Consider the following 20064-nt stretch of genomic DNA (forward strand, 5'->3'; position numbering starts at 1 on the left):
AAAGAGACAATTCTTCCTTACTGTATTTTTTGTACCGCTTTAGGCTGGGGGACTTTAAATACCTGAGTTTTGTGTAAAATACCTAGTTGCCAGCTGAAGGCTAACTTAAGGAGGAGAAAAAGTGGAGTGCAAAAGTATGTACAAGTATTCAGTTTTCATACCACTGATTCTAGCCGTGTTGTCAAAAATGTTACAGGTATACCAGGAGAGAGTTCTCAGGCATTCTAAAGATGTTAACCTGCCATGCCTAAGGTTTGAATGACTGAGTCAAGGAATTCAGAATCTCAGAGTTCTGTGCCAATGGATTCAGGAATGCTGCTCAGAGATTACTGAGTGTGACACGTAGAGGAGATGCAAGCTACTGTATTTACTCAAATTTTCACCTAACCCGGTGAGACATAGCTGAGTTGGATAAGGGCTTGTGAGCCCTTATCCTTGCTTTATGCATATGATCTACCTGGTTAAAAAGCCTGCTTCAGAAGGAGTTGGGCTTTCTGTTGACAACATCAAATGCAGGATGTGACTAGTGCATGCCCAGACCTGTGGCAGCTAGAAGCAGCAGTTTAACCTATGGCAGAATATAGTGATTTAAATGTCTAAGCTTAGCTTAGATGCATCCAAAAGCAAGGTAGTTTGTTACTCCTTGATAGTATTCCAGGTTATGACAACAAACTAGAAATGCATTTACTCTTGGGGTGTGTTTGCTCTATTGTTGGGAAGGCTGGTGGCCCAGCTTTGAAGTAGGATTAACTTGAAAATACAAATTTGTGACTGGCTGTCATTTAAACTGTTTTGTTCTTTGTACTTGAATAGACTGGAATAATGTTTGTGAGGGAGAGTGGAGGAGAAGCTCATGTAATTTCAAGTTGCTTCATCAGAATTTGAAAAGTTTAACTTGTGACAGTTGGTGATAGATCAAAATGTCAGGTTTTAAATTGTCTATTTCAACTTGTACAGATGCAATCTATATTTTGGACCAACTCCCTAAGTTTCATGTGCTGAATTTTAACGTGAAAACGGTCTGCACTGGCATAATAGTGAAGCTTGTGATTGGGCTCTATCCCCATACCCTCTGAGGTGTGTGGAACTAAATACATGTAATAGTTGGAAACTGCCTTCTGTGTAGTACACAAGACATCCATGTAGGTTTGGATTAGAGCAGCTAATTGACCTTCCTGTTTTATCTAGGTGAACATACTAGGATGTCTCCCAAGAAATGTAGTTGGGATTTTTAGCTTCCATCAGTACTTGATATTCTTTGGGAGAAATAATGGAGTTCAGCTGAGCAACTGCATAGTGCAGACTCACGGCTGTAATGCCCTGAAGTCTGGCCTGTTTGCTTTCTCTCCTTAGTCTGTGCTGTAACTGCAGTAGTGAATTAAATATTGTATGAAGAGTATAAAGGAGTGTAATCACCTCTAAGCTTAGAATTAACGGAGTTACAAAAAAACCCAAAAAACAAGTAAGTGTTTGGCTCAGAGCATCTGTCATACTTGAAGATGTACAGAATATTTATGCTGTCATTTTGATTAAAAAGTAGCCATTATAAAACACAGACTATGATGCCACATCTGAAGTGTTTTCCTTGAAAATGAAAAAGTACTTCTGAAACTTTCAGGCTGTTATCATGCAACTGTTTAATATAATAAACACTGCCATGTTAGTAATATGCTAGTGGCATATTCTGCCATTGATATAAGAAAAAACAACTCTGGAATTCTGCTTTGAAAATTCAATATTGTATGCTTTATATCCTCCACTTTCTACCAAAATAGACATTTAATAGAAAATAGTTTCAATTAGTTTTTTCATAGATAACTGCATGTTTGGAGAGCTGTGTTTTCATCAGCTTTCAGTTATGTGGAAGAAGTTTGTGTTGGACAGATCAGGCTGTTTCCAAATAGCAGTACATGATATCTGTGTCCCAAAACCGGTCTGTCAGGGGAGCCTTTAAATACCAAGTAAACATACAGATAAATTTTGAAAAGCATAGAATAAAGACCCAAAGTCAGTGCAATAATTTGGCATCTTTGGTAGCTAATAGGGGTTGAGGTGCTCTCCTTAGCACCTCATCTAGTAGTTGATGGGAGAAAAGATTGAAAGCATTTCCAAGACTTGACATTGGGAAATGGAGGTGTTAAAGATACTGGGATTACTGGCATGCTTTTTTGCCCATTAATCATATGGGGGATGGGGGTGTGCATGTTCCTGAGTGTCTTCGGTTTGCAAAACAGAATGAAGAGTAAGAGAGGCTGCAGCCTTTAGGAACTATGGACATCCTACCTGTGATATGTAGGATACTGTGCAGAGGGGAGGGAAGAAACTGGCTCACTTCAGATATTTTCTGTCTTTCTTTACAAGCCTGTGTGCTTCATATTCTTTTTTTTTTTAATCTTTCCCTGAAGCCACTCCATTCCCTGTATGTTTTTTACTGAAGTGTTGTAAAGAGTTATTTTATCTTACTCCATGATGAAGCTGACCTCTCCAGTTAAATATCCTTGTTTTTGTCTTCCTTACTAGTAAATGGATTATGAGTGGATGAGAGTAAAGAGGATGATGTGGAGTAGTTTTGGAGTGTCTTACAGATATTCTTTAAGGGAAAAAGCCCAAACCACAAAAACGAACCAGAAAGACAAAAGATCTTGCATGGGAGTTGAGTGAACTTTGCCTCCAGTTCAGTGTCATATTATCAGTATGGGGTTATTTTCATGTTTGCAAAAATGTATTTTAGGAGTGTAGCAAGATGGATGCATTGCCTTGCTTACATCATTGATGTATACACTGAGCACTTAGGAGAGACACTGTCTTCCTTTTCTCTCTTCCTCACCCGATTCTTTTTCGGTCCTAGACAAGGCCAAAAATAATGTGTTGTTTTGCAGGGCAGTAGGTTGTAGGTTTGTTCATAAAGCATAGTTAATCATTAGTGTTGGATGAAAGGTCACCAGCATAGGAGACAACTCTTTCAGTATTGTGATTGGGTCACAGAGCAAATTGCAAGAGCAACGGCTTATCAAACCAGCTACTGTAATATCTTCTTAAATAATCATTTTGATCAAGCTATAGAAAACTTACAGCTCTGCTTCTTTTATGAGTGTCTCACGGTGGTGAAGAGATTGATGAATACAGAACACACAACAGGAAAACACAGAGAGCAGCAGTTTAGCTGGAAGGTAACAAAAAGCCTTGAACAGATTTAGGCGGTACCTGTTGGAACATTTTTTTGTCAGAAAGTAAGGAGCCTTTCTTCCAGCCCTGAAGTGATTGACTATTGACAAGAAATTCAGACTTTGACAAACCTGGCCATGCTAGGACCCCAGGAAAAACACCTCATTAGTGTGAACTTGTTAGTCTTGTGAACTGTAACATATGGGCATAGTTACAGTTGTTCCTGTTCGAGGAAAGTGTGTGGGTAGCCTGGGAAAGATGAAGTAAAAATCATTGGTGAGGTGAAGCAGAAAAATGTCCTAGTGGTACTTGCACATAAGGGAAGGGGGAAAGGAATTTGCAGCAGACTTTTTTTGTGTGTATTTGGTAATGCTGAGTTTTTGTCTAGCTTAAAACTAAGACTAAATCTAGCATCCTGCTAAAAAGCACTTCAGAGAGCTCTAATATTTAGTTTTGCTCAAGGTCAGCATCATGTACAGTGCCTTGTTCCCACAACTTCTCTTGTTTTATTTGTGGAGCAATGGGAAGGTGTAAATGTGCAGAGTGGAGTAGACACTTGTCTAAAAAGTGTGCCATAAAGTTGTTTAATTTCTTCATAAAGCTCTGGCTTCTGAAAACTTTTTCCATGACTGTAAAAGTTTGAACCTTCCTTAAGTACAATTGTGGGACCTACATATATTGTATATTATTCCCTGTATTTAACATGAAAGAATAGCTCTGAGCACTGTAAAGTCATGATCTTACAATTCATAGGATCAATTTAAAGACAGCTTAATCCTTAGTGTTTAACACATGTTTCTTGGGTTGTGGCTTTGTTTTGCTCAACTTTACACAGAACTTCTGTTTATACAGGTATTTGGTAGGCAGTTTGGTTCATGATTTCATACAAGGTAAATGTTGTTAATTGTGCCTGTGTCAGTAATTTGGTATGTGTATTGGAGCTTCCTCCTAATTACATCACTCTAAGATATAATGTAAATATATAAATTTTTCCATAGTCGACAGAATATGTCTCTGGCACATAATTCCAAGATGCCACTGGTTTAAGCACTGCCCAGTTTAGGAAACTTCAATGTGTTTTAATCCCTTTGTTTGTTGTTACAGTGTTCTTGTGATAGCAAAAGATCCATATGCAGATCCAGTGCTGAGGAAGCCGGAAACTTAACCTGTTTTAATTGGATTTCTTCCTCAATGACTGCAATTAAACCATTTCCCAGATTGTGTCATGTGGTGTAGGGCTCTTGCTATGCATTAGGGCCTATTACCTTTTCTGTGTAGCATTTGGATCAAGTCTCTGTTCAAGGAGAATAACATAACCTGCTTGAGCCAGGGTGGGAAAGGAAGCCTCAACAGGCATTGGTCTGAATCAGTGCTAGAGATCAGTGATTAGAAAAACAGCACGAAAACTCCTGAAATCCTCCTGTTTTCTCCCAAACTTGTCTAAATTATATTTTGAAGATGCAAAAATCTGAGGACCCATTCTAGGTGAGTAGAAGACAGATAGATAACTTATGCTTCCAAGGCCAGGTAGAAGGTATTTTTTGAAATTTTTGTTTCTAGCTTTGTAGTTTTCCTCTTTAAGGCATGCTGCTATTACTGAACAGTTTTGTAGACTGATTTAGAGCTGAAGCAGAGTATTATGACGATGGAGACCCAGTCTTTTGCTTCTTTATCTTGTTTTTATAATACACTTAGACCTGTGGTCTTGAGCTCATCTGTGGCACTTTTCTAATCCACATCTATAAGTCAACTGGTTTTTGTGTTTCTTTTTCCAGCAGTAACTTCTGTGGCATCTGGTCTCTGAATTTCTTCAGTCCAGTGGCTGATTCAAGTTCTTGGCCTTTTGTTGTGGGTTTTCTGTTTTGTTTCGTTTTGTTTTTTTTTTGTTTGTTTGTTTGTTTTTTGCCTGTACCCTTCTATACCCATCTAGAGATACAGAGATCATTTGTGTTAATTGATCTTGTGTTAATTTAGACTTTGTGTGACCAAACTATGTTGTACTAGTCACTGAACTCACTAGGTCTCTCAGTAATTTAAGACAGCTTGGCAAAAGTTGATGAGGAATTTGGCAGGTCTCAGAAAAGCTTCCATGCTGCAACTTGGGGCACGTATTGTCTAACAGGCTCTGCAGGTAGGACGTGGCTGTGCACCATATCAGTATTTGTCTTGCTGTTGCACTTGGTTTTGCTTAAGGGCTGTGTGTGCCAGCTGCAGGTGAATGGCAAGCTGCAAATGAGGCACCATCTGGTCTGTGGCATTAGAATAGGGAAGAGGCCTGGTGTTCCAGCACTAGGTTCTGCATTCAGTGTTGTAAGTAAATGCAGCTGTGCAGCTCAAAGGCAGCAGGGCATGAAGCATTAGTGGTGATGATTTTGAGTACTTCTTGGTTCACTTGCAAGATAGTACTGAAATAAACTGCTAAATTGAAATTTGTATAAATCACTCAGCTAATTTTATCTTTTTTTTTTTCCTCTGGTAATAAATACCCCTTTTCCCAACTTTGCCACATTTCTTTTACTTGGTCTTAGCTTGACCACCTGCTTCTAGCTTGCCTTCTTTTCTGGCAGTGTCACTGATCTGTATTTCATGAAGGATTCTGTCCTTTGGTTCATGTTGTCTCACGGAAGATAAAGCTGCTCATTCAAGTGAATTCCTGTCTTCTGAGTAGAGTCTTCTTCATTCTTGCCAGACAATGTGGTTTTGTGTTTGTTATGGTTTTTTTAATGTTTTTTGTTATGCTGTTAGTGAAAGCTTAGACCACTGTTCTGATAGTGACAACTAAATAGGAGTTTTTAGAGAGTCTGAAAACAAAGATCAGGTAAGATTTTACTTGTAGTGGTTATGGTGTTTTTTAGTTAAAAGTGTGCAAGAAAGGAAGAGTTCACATCATTTCACTTTATGTAAAAATAGCATGGTTTTGGTCAGAATTTGTCTGTTGGAAAATGTGTTCTTTTCTGTTGGAGAGAGCTGCTTTCATTTTAAAAAGGAAAGGAACTATTATTTTCATTGTTACTACAAGTTGCAACTACAATTCTGTTAACACCTGGTAGCAGAATTCCATCGTGAGGGTCTCATAGTGTAGATTTGTCAGTCTGTAAGAGTAGTTTTAAAGGTCCTGTAGAGGTGAAGTCAAGACCTTGCTGTAGGACTGATTTGGCAGAAAAATTTTGCTCTGTGACACAAGTGTACAGAAGATAAAAATGTAAAGGTATTTGTTCCTCTCTTTTCCTTTGTTTCCTGTTGGTGTGACAAAGGGAAAAAAAAAATCTATCAATAAAGATAGGAAATGTGGTTCAGTATTTTGCAGCAAACATTTACTGTGTTTGTGTGTGCCTGTTCTCTGTGTGATCTAACAAATCTTTTGTGTTACTGACATGGCTTAAATACCTCTGGGCTGCTTCTGAAGTTGAGCTGTCTCTGGCTGGCTTGCAGCTATCCAGGTCAGACTATTCCTTGGTATAGATTGACTCAGGAGTTTCTGGCTTCTTATGCTTTTGATAATCTTCATGTCTCTAGCAAAAATATTAACTGCTGCAGAGTTGATGGAATTGTGCAACAAAACTTAAATGTTTAGCTGGTTAAAAAGCTGAAATAATACAGAACACCGAATTTAGACTGAGAAACTACAGGTGTTGTAAACATGAAAATATTTTCTTGAAGCTTTGAGTCCTGGCTCTCTGCCACAGTGAGAGCATTCCCTTCCTTTGTTAATAAATTCAAGTCAAACCATATAGTAGAGAAAAACTTAGACAGAACTAGTTTAAACATGTTATGAATGGTGACATGGAAAAGTATAAAATGTGGTTTATTTGGAGAAGAACAACTTTAATATTTTAATTTTTTTACAAGGGCAAATTCTTTGAATGAAATAGTGAGTAAATGTTCTAGGACATTATTTTTATAGTTAACTCTATTACTCTTGCACTCAAAAACAAGAGGAATAGTAGCTGCTGACAGCACTTTCAATACATAATGTAAAACTACAGAGAAGCAGGAGAAAATAAATGCTTTCTATTTTTCCTAGTTTCTCCTTTGGATGAGGATCAAAGATGCTGACTGATGCGTGTGTTGTTTTGGGAACCAAAGTGCAGTCCAAAGAGTGACACAAATTGTAATGTTTCAGTCCTTGATGAACATAAGAGATAGAAAGCAGTGTTGGGCAGAATTGAAGAGGGATGCCCTCAAGAGAGACCATTATATTTGTTTCATGCTACTTTCTTAAGTTTTCTCCTCAGACTGCAGTTCTTTCTTTCTTTCCTCTGAAAAAAACAAACTATAGGAGTGAAGGCTTTTACTGTCTTAACGTTAGGTAGCCCTCTCAACCACCTTGCAAGAGTTCAGTTAAAATTCAGACCTGGTTTTAATTTCTCAGTGCACAAATACAGTGATTTTTTTCCTTCAGTAATGAAATGAAGCTCAGGATTCCTGTGTACCATGAACTGGGAACACCAGTTGTCCAACCAGACCTGATATACCTGAGCTTGTCCTTGTATCCTGTACAAGCTTTAGGTTTTTTGTTCCTTTAAGCTATTCAGATGAGTGGGAATGTTCTGCTGTCTAACTTCTGCAGCTGCTTAATATTTAAGTTTTTTTAGCTAACTTGTGACCCTCCCCTCCATCCATAGGTTTCTCTTGGTTCTTCAGCTGATAAGCTGGTTGTACTCTTGACTGCCAGTGGTACCTGTAGTTCTTGGTAATTTTGAGTAGTACCCCATTTGCTAACTCAATTTGACTTCTCCACTGCCCAGGAGAACTTACTGATGTTCAGGCTGTGGCATAAAGGCCAATCCATTGTTTTGATGGTTGTTAGTTCTCTGTAATTTTAATGGAACAAGTTTTTACATTTCTTACAGGTCTCTGAAGAAGTCTTTAGCTTTTCTTTCCCATACCAGGTTCAAGGAAAGGTCTCTGCACTCTCAGACTTCAAATTCAATTGACCTGCTTGAAGCAGGGGAGACTATTCAGCTTCTGCAACTTGGTCATTTTCATAGAACTGTTCTTATCACCACTGAAATATGTGATACATGTATTTATCTCATATCTTCCAGTCCTTGCAGAAGGACAGTAGCCAGAAGTCAGTAGGTAAATGTGCTGCTTTGGTTGCTTGGGGTCATGGCATGGATGACCTTTTAGATCACGTAATCCTGACAGCCTTGGCATTCCTCTAGCAAGTAGTGCTGTGCATCTTTTCAGAGGTGTGTTCAGGGTTCTTAGTGCCTGTGGGAACTTTTAAATCTTCTGGTTGCAGATAATGAGTATTTGAACTGCCATTTAGCAGTAAGAGATTACAAATGTAGACTTGTGCTCTTCTTCCTTCCTCTTTTATACAGAAACTTTCTCAACAGTTGTCTATGTCATTAGACATATATGCATAAATGCAGTCTGGAAACCTATGTAGGGGTTACATCCTTTCAGGCTCTTAGCCACTCATTTTGCTGTTCTGTCAAGGTGGCCTTCAGCACTGCCACTCCTGGCTAGAAGGGTAGGCAAGGGCTGACCTCTTGAAAGTCTGGGAATGGGAAAGCTGATTTCCTAATGTAGCAAGGCCTGAAGTTTGCCTTAATTTTCTGATGACTGGTCTAAAGTCAGTGGAACAGGGAATAACTCCTGTTCCTTGACTGATCTATTTTACTTTTTTTCTTTATGTTGAAATCACTCTAGTGATTCTAGAGAAGCTGAATTAAAAAGATCTCTTCCACTGTAAATGCATCTAGGAAGAATATTTTACTGAAGTTTTTCCTCTTTTTTGTTGGCAATTTGGAAAGTTATTCTCTCAGTAGAAAAGGAGCAATGAGTGGATAACTCTTGAATTCGAAAGTATAGGGAGGGAGAATATTGTGTCAAAACCAGCTGCAGAAGATCGAGTTTAAAGCAACTCCTTGGACTAAAAAGTCATCTTAATTTAAGTCAGCTATTGAAGTAGAAGTAGTAATTGAGCACTTGCAAGTGCTTGCTTGTAAGGCAAGTAAAGAGGTGTGTATGTCTGCAGTTAAATGAGGAGAACCTTGTGACCAGTGAGCAAAAATGAGGTGCAGCTGTGATCAGTTGAAAATGATGTAAATCTGCAACAATTCAGCATTTACTAAACTGTAGGCAGTAATTTCTTCAGTTTAGTCACAATTGAAGTCTGAGCTCTTAAATGTGTTATATGCTTATATATTTAGAGTGTTGTTTCTATCTTAAGTGACAAGATTTATCACAGAGACAGCTGATCATGTAAATTAATGTCTACATTGAAGTAAAGGAATATAAATCTGAAGTCTTAGGCTTAATATTTTCTGATATGTGCTCTGAACTCTGGATTCTGGCTGGAAAGATGTGCAACTTGCTGGAAGAAAATGTTCTGAACTTGCAAGGTATATAAACATCCTCCTGTCTTTTCCTTCTTCCTCCCCTCCTTTTGCCTAATACTCACTTCAGGGCAGTAAGTCTGTACAATTTTGAGGATTGCTGCAGCAACATTAAATAAGGCGCCAGTTTTTTTTGGCTAAACTATGAGAGAGGAAGGGTGATGACTGGCGTACTTAGCTCAACTCCTAGGAGATAACAAGTATCATAATGAGGGATTACAGGCAGAGGTGCTAGGCTTACCTTGAAATATTCAGGAGAGTGCAAGAGTCTGAAAAAATCTAGCATTACCAAGATTTTTGCAAGGAACTTCGAACCCAAGACCAAAACAAAACTACCACCCAAAACAGCAGAACAAATCCAAACCAAACAAACACCCCAAACAAGTTTCAGAGCTTATGCAGGTAGATTAAGAAGGCCCTTGTGGACGAGTTCAGGTCATTTTTTATGGGTATTGTTACTGATTTGCCATGTTACCCTGTAATGGCCCTAGAGCATGTTGGAGTTGTTCAGTTTACTTATTGTCTTTTTGTCTCAGTAGCCTGTGTCAGGGTAGCTACATTAGCTCTTAGTATCCTGCAGGGAGTGATTTGGATGCTAAGCAAAGGCTTGTTGTGTAGTTCTGTTTTCCCAGTTTGCTTCAAAAACATGGAAGCATGTTAATTGTTTCCTGCTGGCTTTTCTGCAAGAAGAAAGGTAAAGGTTTCACTGCAAGGTAACAGGTGTTTTTTGTCTTGTATTCCTGTACAACCTCTCCAAGCCATATGTTAACCATAGATAAGCTATATTATGTGCAATGGATATGTTAGGTCTACAGAAATTAATTCTAGTTATTTTCCTTACTTTCCAAAGATGACTTTAAATAGTAATCAATAATGTTTGCTGAAACTCAAAAATACTATGCAGCATAATAAGCACTAGATAGCAGTGTTGTTACATAGCTTCAAAAGATACATTGTGGGTTTATATGAAATGCTGGCCTTTGGAATTCATCCTCATTCTAAGGAGTCTGCTGATAATGAGAACCTCTGCAGGTCCATCCATGCTTTGGCCTCATCATAGCTAGGAATATGGAGTTATGAAACTAAAAAGGCTTGTATGCAGATAACTTTATGCTAGAAAGGGACCTGAGCTTAACAATTCCAAAATAGCATTGTCTGTTTTGGAAGCATGGAGGACTGAGGGAGGGTTGGAGGTTTTTTTTATTGTGGGTGTGAGGAAGAATCAGTGTAGTTAAGGAAATTATCTTAAAATCTAGCAGGATTGCACTGGTGCATTTGTCTGGTCTCTACTGAGTTGCATGTTTTGTTTTGAATGTAGGTGTCTGATGATGGGAAAAAAGAAGCCAAGTGCTTGGAGTGAGCACACAGATATTGACAAGTATGAATGAGAACAGCTGAGATTTAGGAACCTCTGGGCTCTTTTGTTTTAGGATGTGGAAGGCACAGTTGTGAAAATGTCTCTTCATTGCTGGACTAACTGGGAACATGGCATTGTGTGGCTTGCAGGGAGACTTAAGTTAGCATTTTGATGTTAAAGGTCACAGCTGAGTCACAAAGCTGCATTATATTTAAAAGCAAACTGGCAGTCATATGGTAACAAGTACACAATAAGAAATGCAGTTAAATTGAGAGGTATCAATACAGAGCATAACTCTGTACATCATCTTTACTTGACAGATGCCTTACAGGATAAAACAGTTGTCATTTCATTCTTCTACACAGCTGAACATACTGTGTGTATGACAACACGTTGTGCTACATAACTTCTAAGCACAGACTACTTAAAGTGTCTGGCTAAACCCTGTCATGGTTTAATCCCTGCCAGCAACCAAGCACCAGGCAGCTGCTTGCTCTCTCCCCTACCAGTGGGATGGGAAAGGGAATTGTAAGGGTAAAAACTGGAAAACTTGTGGGTTGAAGTAAAGAGTCTAATTGGAAAAGCAAAAGCCATGAATACAAGTAAAGCAAGACAAAGAATTGACTGCTTCCCATTGTTAGGCAGGTGTTCAGCTTTATCCAGGAGAGACAAACACCACTTTAAATGTCCTCCCCTTCCTCCTCCTTCTTCCCAATTGATAGACTGAGCATGAAGTCCTGTGGTCTGGAATATCTCTTTGGTCAGTTTGGGTCACCTCTCCTTGCTGGGTCTCATCCCAACCGCCCATGCACCTCAGGCCTCCTCACCAGCATGACTGACAGGACTAAAAGCAGAAAAGGCCTTGGTTCTGTCTAAGCACTTTTCACCAATAACTAAAACATCTGTATTATCAACACTATGCTCTATTATCAATGTTGTGTTCAACAGAAATCCAAAACACAGCGCCTCTACCAGCTACTTTAAATTCAAGTTTGTGAGAGACAAAACCAGCACAGCCAGGCAGATCAGTGTTAAACTGAAGTTTCTCTGGGGAGGGCCAGGATTGCCTGTGGAGGTTTTCTTCAGCTGACTCTTGTGGTGGTTATGTGGAGAAGCCCATGTTCTGGCCCTAGGTAGGAAAGTGCTTGGCTAACCTAGCAGAGGTCTAGGCGAGCACTGCTTCTTAGGGAGTGAAACCTGCTGGAATGCACACTTTAATTGGTACAAGGTGAGACAGTAGTTCCGTGGCAACCATTTTGTGGTATGACTGAAAGTTTGACAGTACAGCTTCAGTGTCAGCTGACCTTCATGCAGAAGGGGACACTACTCCCTCCTTTTAGAAAATGTGCAAAATGAACCTAATTTCTGATAGTAGAGAGGTTTTGGTGGTTTTTTTTTTTAATGTTTGAATACAAGGAAATAAAAAGAGAATGCACAGAAACGTTTGACAGTGCCTGTGACTGACTTCAGCTGGACCTCCCAGGTGCTGAGCCCTTGCTCAGCTTTCAGCCAGGTTAATGCTAGGCTTTGTTTCTTGCACTGCTGTTCTGAAGGGAATGCTACAGCTTACGAACTTGACTGGTCTGGCTACACCAGCAAGCTGCCAGGATTTCCAGCAGTTGCAAGCTTTTTCTGTTTTTATGTAAATCTTTTTGTGCTCTAAAGTATAAGAAGTTGTAGATCGATGGTGTTACATGTTACTGAAAAGCTTTAAAATTTTCTGTTAGTGGGAATATGGGCTTTGATTAAGGAGTTTGTATAAGAGGAAAAACTGAAGAGGGAATGGTCACCTTTTGAGTAGTAGTGTTTATAGCTTTCTCAACTTAGTCATCATGACCTCTATCTAAGAGGTTTATCAAACAACTGGGATTGCATGTTTTGTGCATTACTTGTATTCTTTCAAATCCCTAAGCCTAAGGTAAAAATAAACCCCAACCAAAACAAGTGAAGGTATAAGTGATTAGTTAAATAATTCTACTTTCTGTGTTTGTGGTTTGCTGCTATGTTGGACTTCTTAGTAGAAAGAACATGAAAAACTTTCAAAACATGCTTTTAGTTCTTGTGATGTGGGGATTAGGATGAAAAGCAATTCTTCTGCCTAACTTGTATTCTTACTCAATTCCTGGAAATATTTAAAGTATTTCTGGCATGCGAAGTGTGACCTTTCAATATTAGGTGGTATTATTACAGTGTAGCAGGACTGAGTCTGAGTTAACAAAATCCTGATCAATAATTTCCTGTGCTGCACAGGTATATCGATGATATAGGTGTTCCTTGTAGCATCATATGTGAAGCAATGGTTTGCATAATGTGAGTTTATATGTCTGGTTTCTTATGGCCTACAGTAAAACTGCGTCATTTAGGATGCTTTCTTTGTGCCCCCTTCCCCTCCTGTCACCTTTGTTCGCTTCTATGAGCCCTTTTCAGAAGAATAGACAATTACGTTCAGCTATTCACTGTTTTTACTGACAATGCCAGATCTTGAAAATGATTTCTTTGGAGGCATTTGAATTTGAATCTGAAGCTGCAGTGTTTTAAACTTTTTCATGACAGACTCCTTCTTACTGTGCTCTGTACACCAAAGCAGTAGACTACTGAATTCTTAAACTTGGGTTTAAGAATTTTACTTTCCTTCTTACAGCTTCTTTTTTTCACCTGCACATACCTTTTTTATACCAGATTCTGCAAAATTAGAAACAGTAAAACTGGATTTGCTGGTTGTGATCCTGTTGCTATGTTCTACATAGAAATACCAATTTAACTCAGTATACAGAAATTACCTCTCTTCACTGAGGAATTAACCGAGACTTGTTCTTGAAGTATGTCTGTTTTAGAGAACTGTGGCTTGGGGGTTATGGTAGTCTTTAATAAATAACTACCAAAATAATATCTGTAGACCTCTAACAGTCAAAAAGCAATACCAACAGTAGTAATAGAAAGTCATGGTAGATAATCTTAAAAAAAAATTTGTATGTGTTCATTAATCCTTCTGTCCCAAATACCCTTCCCTTTAATTTAGCTCTCATGAGGAGCACTTCCTGATAATAAAGCTAGATCTTTTTTCCTGATTGATTATATATCTTGTTTTATGCAAATGAAAGTTGCATAAATCTGACTAGAGAAAGAAGCTGTTTGGAAAGCACTGTAGTTATATTATGAATGCTGCTTCTTACTCCTGAAATGGGCTTTGTAATCTCCTACAGTGAAAGTTAAAATACTTGAATACTGTTGCTGTCTGTGAAGCACTGAGTTTTTCCTTAGTGTTGATAAACACAGATTCTCCTAAATTGCATTTGTCCTGTCTCCTTATAATTAGAGAAGCCTGCTAGAAAGAAAGCGTGGCATCACAAAATCATAGAGGAGTTTGTAGTTTGGGTTGGAGGGGATCTTTAAAGGCCATTTAGTTCAGCATGCTATGTATACCAAAGCCTGGTTGCTCTGTATTAAGGTTCTAAATGTCTTGAGAAGAACCTTGTCCATGTGTCTTTTAACTAAAAATTGTTTGAAGGTTTTTGTCTTTGGTTTTGGCTTAAATGATAGCATTTTACATTTGTCTCTGGAGCTGTGGTGGTGAGTCTTCATGCCACGTATCTTATGGCTCTTCCTCTCTTGTCTTTCAGTGAATGATAGTGTCTAGAAAGGGTATGTCCCTTCAGGAGAGAGGTGCCAATGTCCAACCGGCCTAGTAACAATCCAGGGGGGTCACTGCGACGTTCACAGAGGAACACTGCCGGGGCCCAGCCACAAGACGACGCAGTAGGAGGAAGGTATGACTGCTCTCTGTGACTGTTCAGATGTGTAACAGTGAAATGCATGTGATTTAGAGAATGTTTTCTACCCTGCAATCCAAGCACTGAAACTTCCATTAAATATTTTTGCCCCTGAAATGCAACCTGTACTGTTACTGCATGGGATAAGCCCATGGATAGCTCACTACCATACATGTTCAGCTGCAATAGTAGTAGTAGATCCTATAGAGGGAAAAAGCTGTTTTCCATAAATCACATGTAACAAATTCTTTCAGTGTCTTTCTTGCTGATATTGAAAATATGAGAGGGGGATGACAGGGAGAGTCTGTTACTGGGAATCTGGGAAAATGTTCCTCCTTGACAAGACTGAATAACTGGTACTCTGTTACCTTTGCACTGCATATAAATGCTGTGCAGATCTTGAATAATTCAAGAAAAGAATGGTTTGTCATCATTTAATATGCCTGATACAGTGAGCAAGTGGACCAGATTGTATTTGTGCTGTAAGTGATTGCCTCTGCAGTGCAGAACAAAAAAGATCCTTAAAACTGTTCCGTGGATGACTGTACTGTTACTGCTGTGAGTGAATCCTATATGGATGGAAGTGTCTTCAACTTGGTTAAAAAATCAGTCTAATGAAGAGAGAGGTTATAGTGTGATGGTAGGCAAATCTGTCTATTATACTCCCTCAGATGCATTACTGGTGAGTTGCTGAATATGTGTACCTTGGGCTTGACTTTTTTTTTTGGGATGAGTATTAATATATTACAGCTCAGTGACACAAAAGCTTTTTACTATGAAGGAACTGGGAAGTTTAATGAAGATGAGGTGTGTTACTAGTATCAAGTCTAACTGAGAAGAAGTTGAACAGTTGTTGAATGGGTGAAGAAGGCAAACTTCTAAGGAACTTTGGGTGGAATTCAACCTGAAAAATGCAGCTTCACTAGTAGAACTAAACTAGTCTACTGTACAAGTGGAAGAACAGATTATAAACACAAGGCTTCTCCCCTCAAATAATGTGGCATAAGGAAGGGGAAGTTGCTGCCTTATGTAGCTGATTATTTTGTAAGTTAGAATTGGTTTTGGAGAACAGCTCTTTTAACAGAGGCATAGTGAGCCCTTCATTCCCTTTTGCCCATTCTGTGTTGTCTCTGCATCTCAGTGGCTGTTTAAATTAGGTATTGCCCTACCAACTCTTTCCTTTTACACAGAACTTGACCTGGAGTGAATAAAGCTCTCCCTAGAATAAAGGATAGGAGGCAAGTTATTTGGAGATGAGATGGGGGATTCTTCTTTAGATATCTACTGGTAGTTCAGATTTTACAGTAGAATGCCAGGGAGAAGCTCCACAGTGAGTGAGTCAGACAAACTGAAGCATTTTAAGGGTAGCACTGTTTTCTTTGAGGAAGTCACTCATCCCTTGTTTTGGTGCATTGTGATCTGTTATGCTGTCATACATTGACTGAAGATTCACTTGTCTGAAATGACAGAACCTCTTCCACCCCTCACCAGGTCTGTGCCAGACTTCCATGAACAAGAGTGTATTGCACTTTTAAGCTATGTTAGACCTTTATCAGAATGAGAGCTCCTTGCTAAAGTGAGCAGGATGGAAGAAGCTTACAGTTCTCTTTGAATCTGGGTCTCTTTAGAACAGGATCTCCCCTGCCTTTGCAGTTCTGAGCAAGCATTTTGAGCTGGCAAAGCCTATAAAAGTGCCTGGTTAAAACATGGTGGTTAATAGAAAATTTAAAATTAATATTTCTTCTTTTACTGTCATCAGCATCTCCTTTTTAATAAGGAGCTGGGCAGAAATGGCTATTGTTCAAGGACCAGTGTAAGATTGATCTGTCAGGTCCTTACAAAATTTGTGGAAGACATGGAAAGAGACAAGCTCTCAGATAAGTTTTTAGTTGGTGTCTTTGGACACAAACCTCCCAGGACTCACCCTTCCATGTATCTAGCATGCAGTGGTATAGTATGTTTCAGTTCTGCTGCTGAGCAGTATGCAGGAGGGTCTTGAGTTCACAGCTTGTTGTACTCCAGTGATAAATACTGCTTTTGCTGCTATATTAAAAAACCCAATAAAACCCCAAACAAACACAGCAAAAAACAATACACCTTTTCTTACATTATGGGGGTTTTTGGGATGCCTGAGACAATTTATTTTCAGTCTTTCTTGCGTTTGTCATCAGTAAAATGAAACTCTTCAGTTTCAGCTGTAAAATCACTTCAATAGAATAAACAAACTGTGGAAAGACTAGTTTCAGTAATATGCTCACACTGCAAATAACTGAACTTGGGATGTATCTGTTTTAGTATTTCAGTTGGAGCTGGGAATGTTCTTTTGAAGCCAGTCAGTCATCCTCACCTGCTGTGTTTTGGCTAATGTGGAATGGTCTTGGAGCACTTGAACTAGAATCTTTTTGGATGAAACTGAGCTGGAGGTTGTGTTCTGTGAGAGCAGTTTGTGTATGCTGGTCACTTGTGATTTTGATATAGTATGCTTTAAAGTAGAAATGATTGAAATGCAGAGATGGTGGACACTGATCCTTAATGGCAACTGTCTTGCTTTATTGATTTTCTTCTGTTGATCCGTACTACTTATTGATGTTGTTGTACAGACAGTGTGAGATTTTATTCAGCCACTTTATTAGATCCACCTATTTCTTGCCCTCCCCCAATAAACAACAAACCAATACACAAACATTGAAAACTCCCAACTCCCCCCCTTCCCAGTAAAAAAGATTGAATTAGACAGTGATGTGACTGTAGAGGATTGTGGCTTCATGCCTAAAATTAGCCACAAAGTTTGTAAGCAGACTTAAGGGCCACACCTTCTGCAGTGTTGGAGGTTACTTCACTTTGGTCGTAGATATGCAATCATAACCCTTCGAGCAAGGACAGGTTTCGATACTGTCTGAACTTGTGTACTTGATTGCATTTCTGCTTTGTATAAATAGCGTTCTCAGTGCTGGAAATGCAACAGCTTTTTTCTTAAAGCTTTTTTTGTGGCTGAGGTGTGTGCATTTTCAAAATACAAATTAAGTGACGAAAGCTTGGAGAGTTTATGCAGTTTGTCACTCACAATTTCAGACTTGGGTGTGAAGGCCAGTAATCCAAGGTAAGTGTGTGGTATGGCCAGATGGCCTTGTAATAGCATTAGAGTTGCCTCGATCTTTTTTATGCTCTGGCTGGACTGAATGCCAGAGACTTTAGTTGATAAAGGTGTTAAAAAAGAGAGAGTCAGGAGAATGATAGTGCTGCCAAGCTGAAGTGCTAATGTATGTCTTTCTATAATCTTTGACACTTCTACAGCTTAAAGGTCTTTTGTTAAAACTCTGCCAATTTAACTTGCTGAGCTGCTACTGTTCACTTGTATGAAGACCGTGGAAATTCCAAACTTCTCTCTTGTCTGTTCTAAATTCAGAATCTCCCTCCTGTTACATTGAGTATTGACAGACTGGCTTAACCTGGAAGTAACAATGCAAACCCATTTTCCTCTAGACTGGACTTGTTTGAGGTCCCCATAACGTCAATACTTGAGTCACAATGAGAAGGGGACGCCTGTAATGGTTTTCTGCTGGAGTTTTACCAGCAATTCACTCTCAGCATAGTAACTTGATAGGAGCTTTTAGAGTTTGATTTTGAGGTGCATTGTTTAAAGGTACAAGCAATGGTACTAGGCTCAAGGAAGCGTAGAAAGACAGATGCTGTTTATTTGCAATTTGTGCTGTAAGAGTGATGTATGCTTTTTCCCTAAAGGAAGAAAGGGGTCTGTATTTGAAAAGGGGTTGGACTAATGTGATCTGTTGTCAGTAGTTATTTTGCAGTAACTGTGCTTCGGATGAATTTTAGCTCTTACGGGTATTATAGTTCTTACTGGTTTTACTACCATTTTGGAAAGTATTTAGTGTTTACCTCTGAATTTGCAATTACTGCTATGATTGCACCTTTAGAATGGTGCAGCCTGAACTCTGTCTGAAGTCTCTTGGAGCACTCTCCGCTGAAGAGTGACTGCACATTTTTAAGGAAGCAGTAATGATGCTAAAATTTCCCTTTGCAGCAGTAAACTGAAGCAGATGTGTTAATGAAGCTTTCTTTTCTTGGTGGTAGGAGGAGGGGGTGGAAGGTACTTACTGTCATTTTTATAACTGTATATTGACATTGTTACCATGTGTGTTGAAGAATTGTGCCCTCCTGGCTTAGTTCCCAGTGATGCCATAGGATTTACTTTGAATGGGAGCAATTTGGAAGTGGTATTGTGAGGCACACAATAAGATCTTTTCTGGACATGGGGCAGTTGATTGTTCCTTTCAGTTGTGAGCAATGTTTCACTGTATTTGGTATAGAGTAATGGAAGTGGTCCCATGTACTAGAACTTTCTTTACCAGTGCTGCAAACGTTTTTTTGTTTTTTTTTTAATTAGTGGCATTAAATGACAATGGTGGTTATCTTTTTGCACATTTGTTAGTATTAAGTAATTTTTGGGAGTAGTAGTATTTAAGTAGCTTATCACTTTGACATAAATAGCTGCTATGCTGTTGTTCTATATGAAAGTAGGATACTTTATAAGCAAAGTTTAATGTTTTGGAATAAAATATATACATGTTCTTGTGTATTTGGAATTGAAGGCTAAATGATAAATGAGATCCTTGTTGGCTGTGTGTAGAACTTTGATATAAGCAGAAGGAGTGCTTATGTCAGTTATATTGCTTTTGTTCTAAACAGGATTTGGTGATAGGTTAACTGGTAAGAACTTATGTGAGACCTGTAACAAACTAAATATGATGCTAGAGTTGGTGGGGAAGACATATAGTGTATTTCTGAGGAGAGAAAGTAGGTCTTTTTCCACAGCTTTTTTTATGTGTGCTGTTGCCTTTTTCTTAATCTCATTTTTGACAGCAATAAAAGAATAGTTTTTGCAGACGTTGTTTGGAAGCATTTAATAGCTCACTTTCAGCTGCCGAGGGACATGACTTAGATTAAACACTTTGTTTATTAACTAACTTCAAAAGGTTTTTTTAATATGCACAGAGTAACTCTGAGAACAGGTTCGAGTTGGTCCTTTATTATTGTTTTGCTCAGAGCTGGCATTTTGCACCATATTGTTTATATAACACAGCAAGCTAAATGGTGGTTATCTTGTCAACTTCTGTATATTTGTGTTACTCTAAACTTGAATGTCTGCTTGTGAACTAAAATCTGCATCAGCAGACAGCTTTGCCCAGTTGAATGAAGTCTTGGAGTTGTTTATGAAACTGTCTTTAAGTTTGGGGAGGAAAGCAAAACAAATCCCTACAAACACAGCTTGAAGGTGCAGCAGGAGCCCAGTCTTTCTGGAGGTGCCCCTGAGAGTGGAAATGGAAGAATGCAAGCTCATAAATACTTATCTCGTGCTATTTTGTCATTAATGAGGAACTTAGTCTTTCAAAACACTTCTTGC

At 38.8% G+C, this 20064-nt stretch overlaps 1 protein-coding gene across 11 annotated transcripts in view; it reads left to right on the top strand.

Annotated features, from left to right (window-relative positions):
* TRIP12 (thyroid hormone receptor interactor 12) overlaps window positions 1-20064 on the top strand; it is a 77716-nt gene that overhangs the window by 11056 nt on the left and 46596 nt on the right. For all 11 annotated transcript variants that reach the window (XR_010346319.1, XR_010346318.1, XM_064385861.1 and 8 more), the window contains one exon: window positions 14493-14639. Coding sequence is in view for 9 of the 11 variants with exons in the window: in XM_064385861.1 (XP_064241931.1) it covers window positions 14542-14639 (98 nt within the window). In the remaining 2 variants the exon portion in view is untranslated. The remainder of the gene's footprint in view (window positions 1-14492; window positions 14640-20064) is intronic.

This window comes from Passer domesticus, chromosome 11 (genome assembly GCF_036417665.1).
Source record: "Passer domesticus isolate bPasDom1 chromosome 11, bPasDom1.hap1, whole genome shotgun sequence".
Lineage (NCBI taxonomy): Eukaryota > Metazoa > Chordata > Aves > Passeriformes > Passeridae > Passer > Passer domesticus.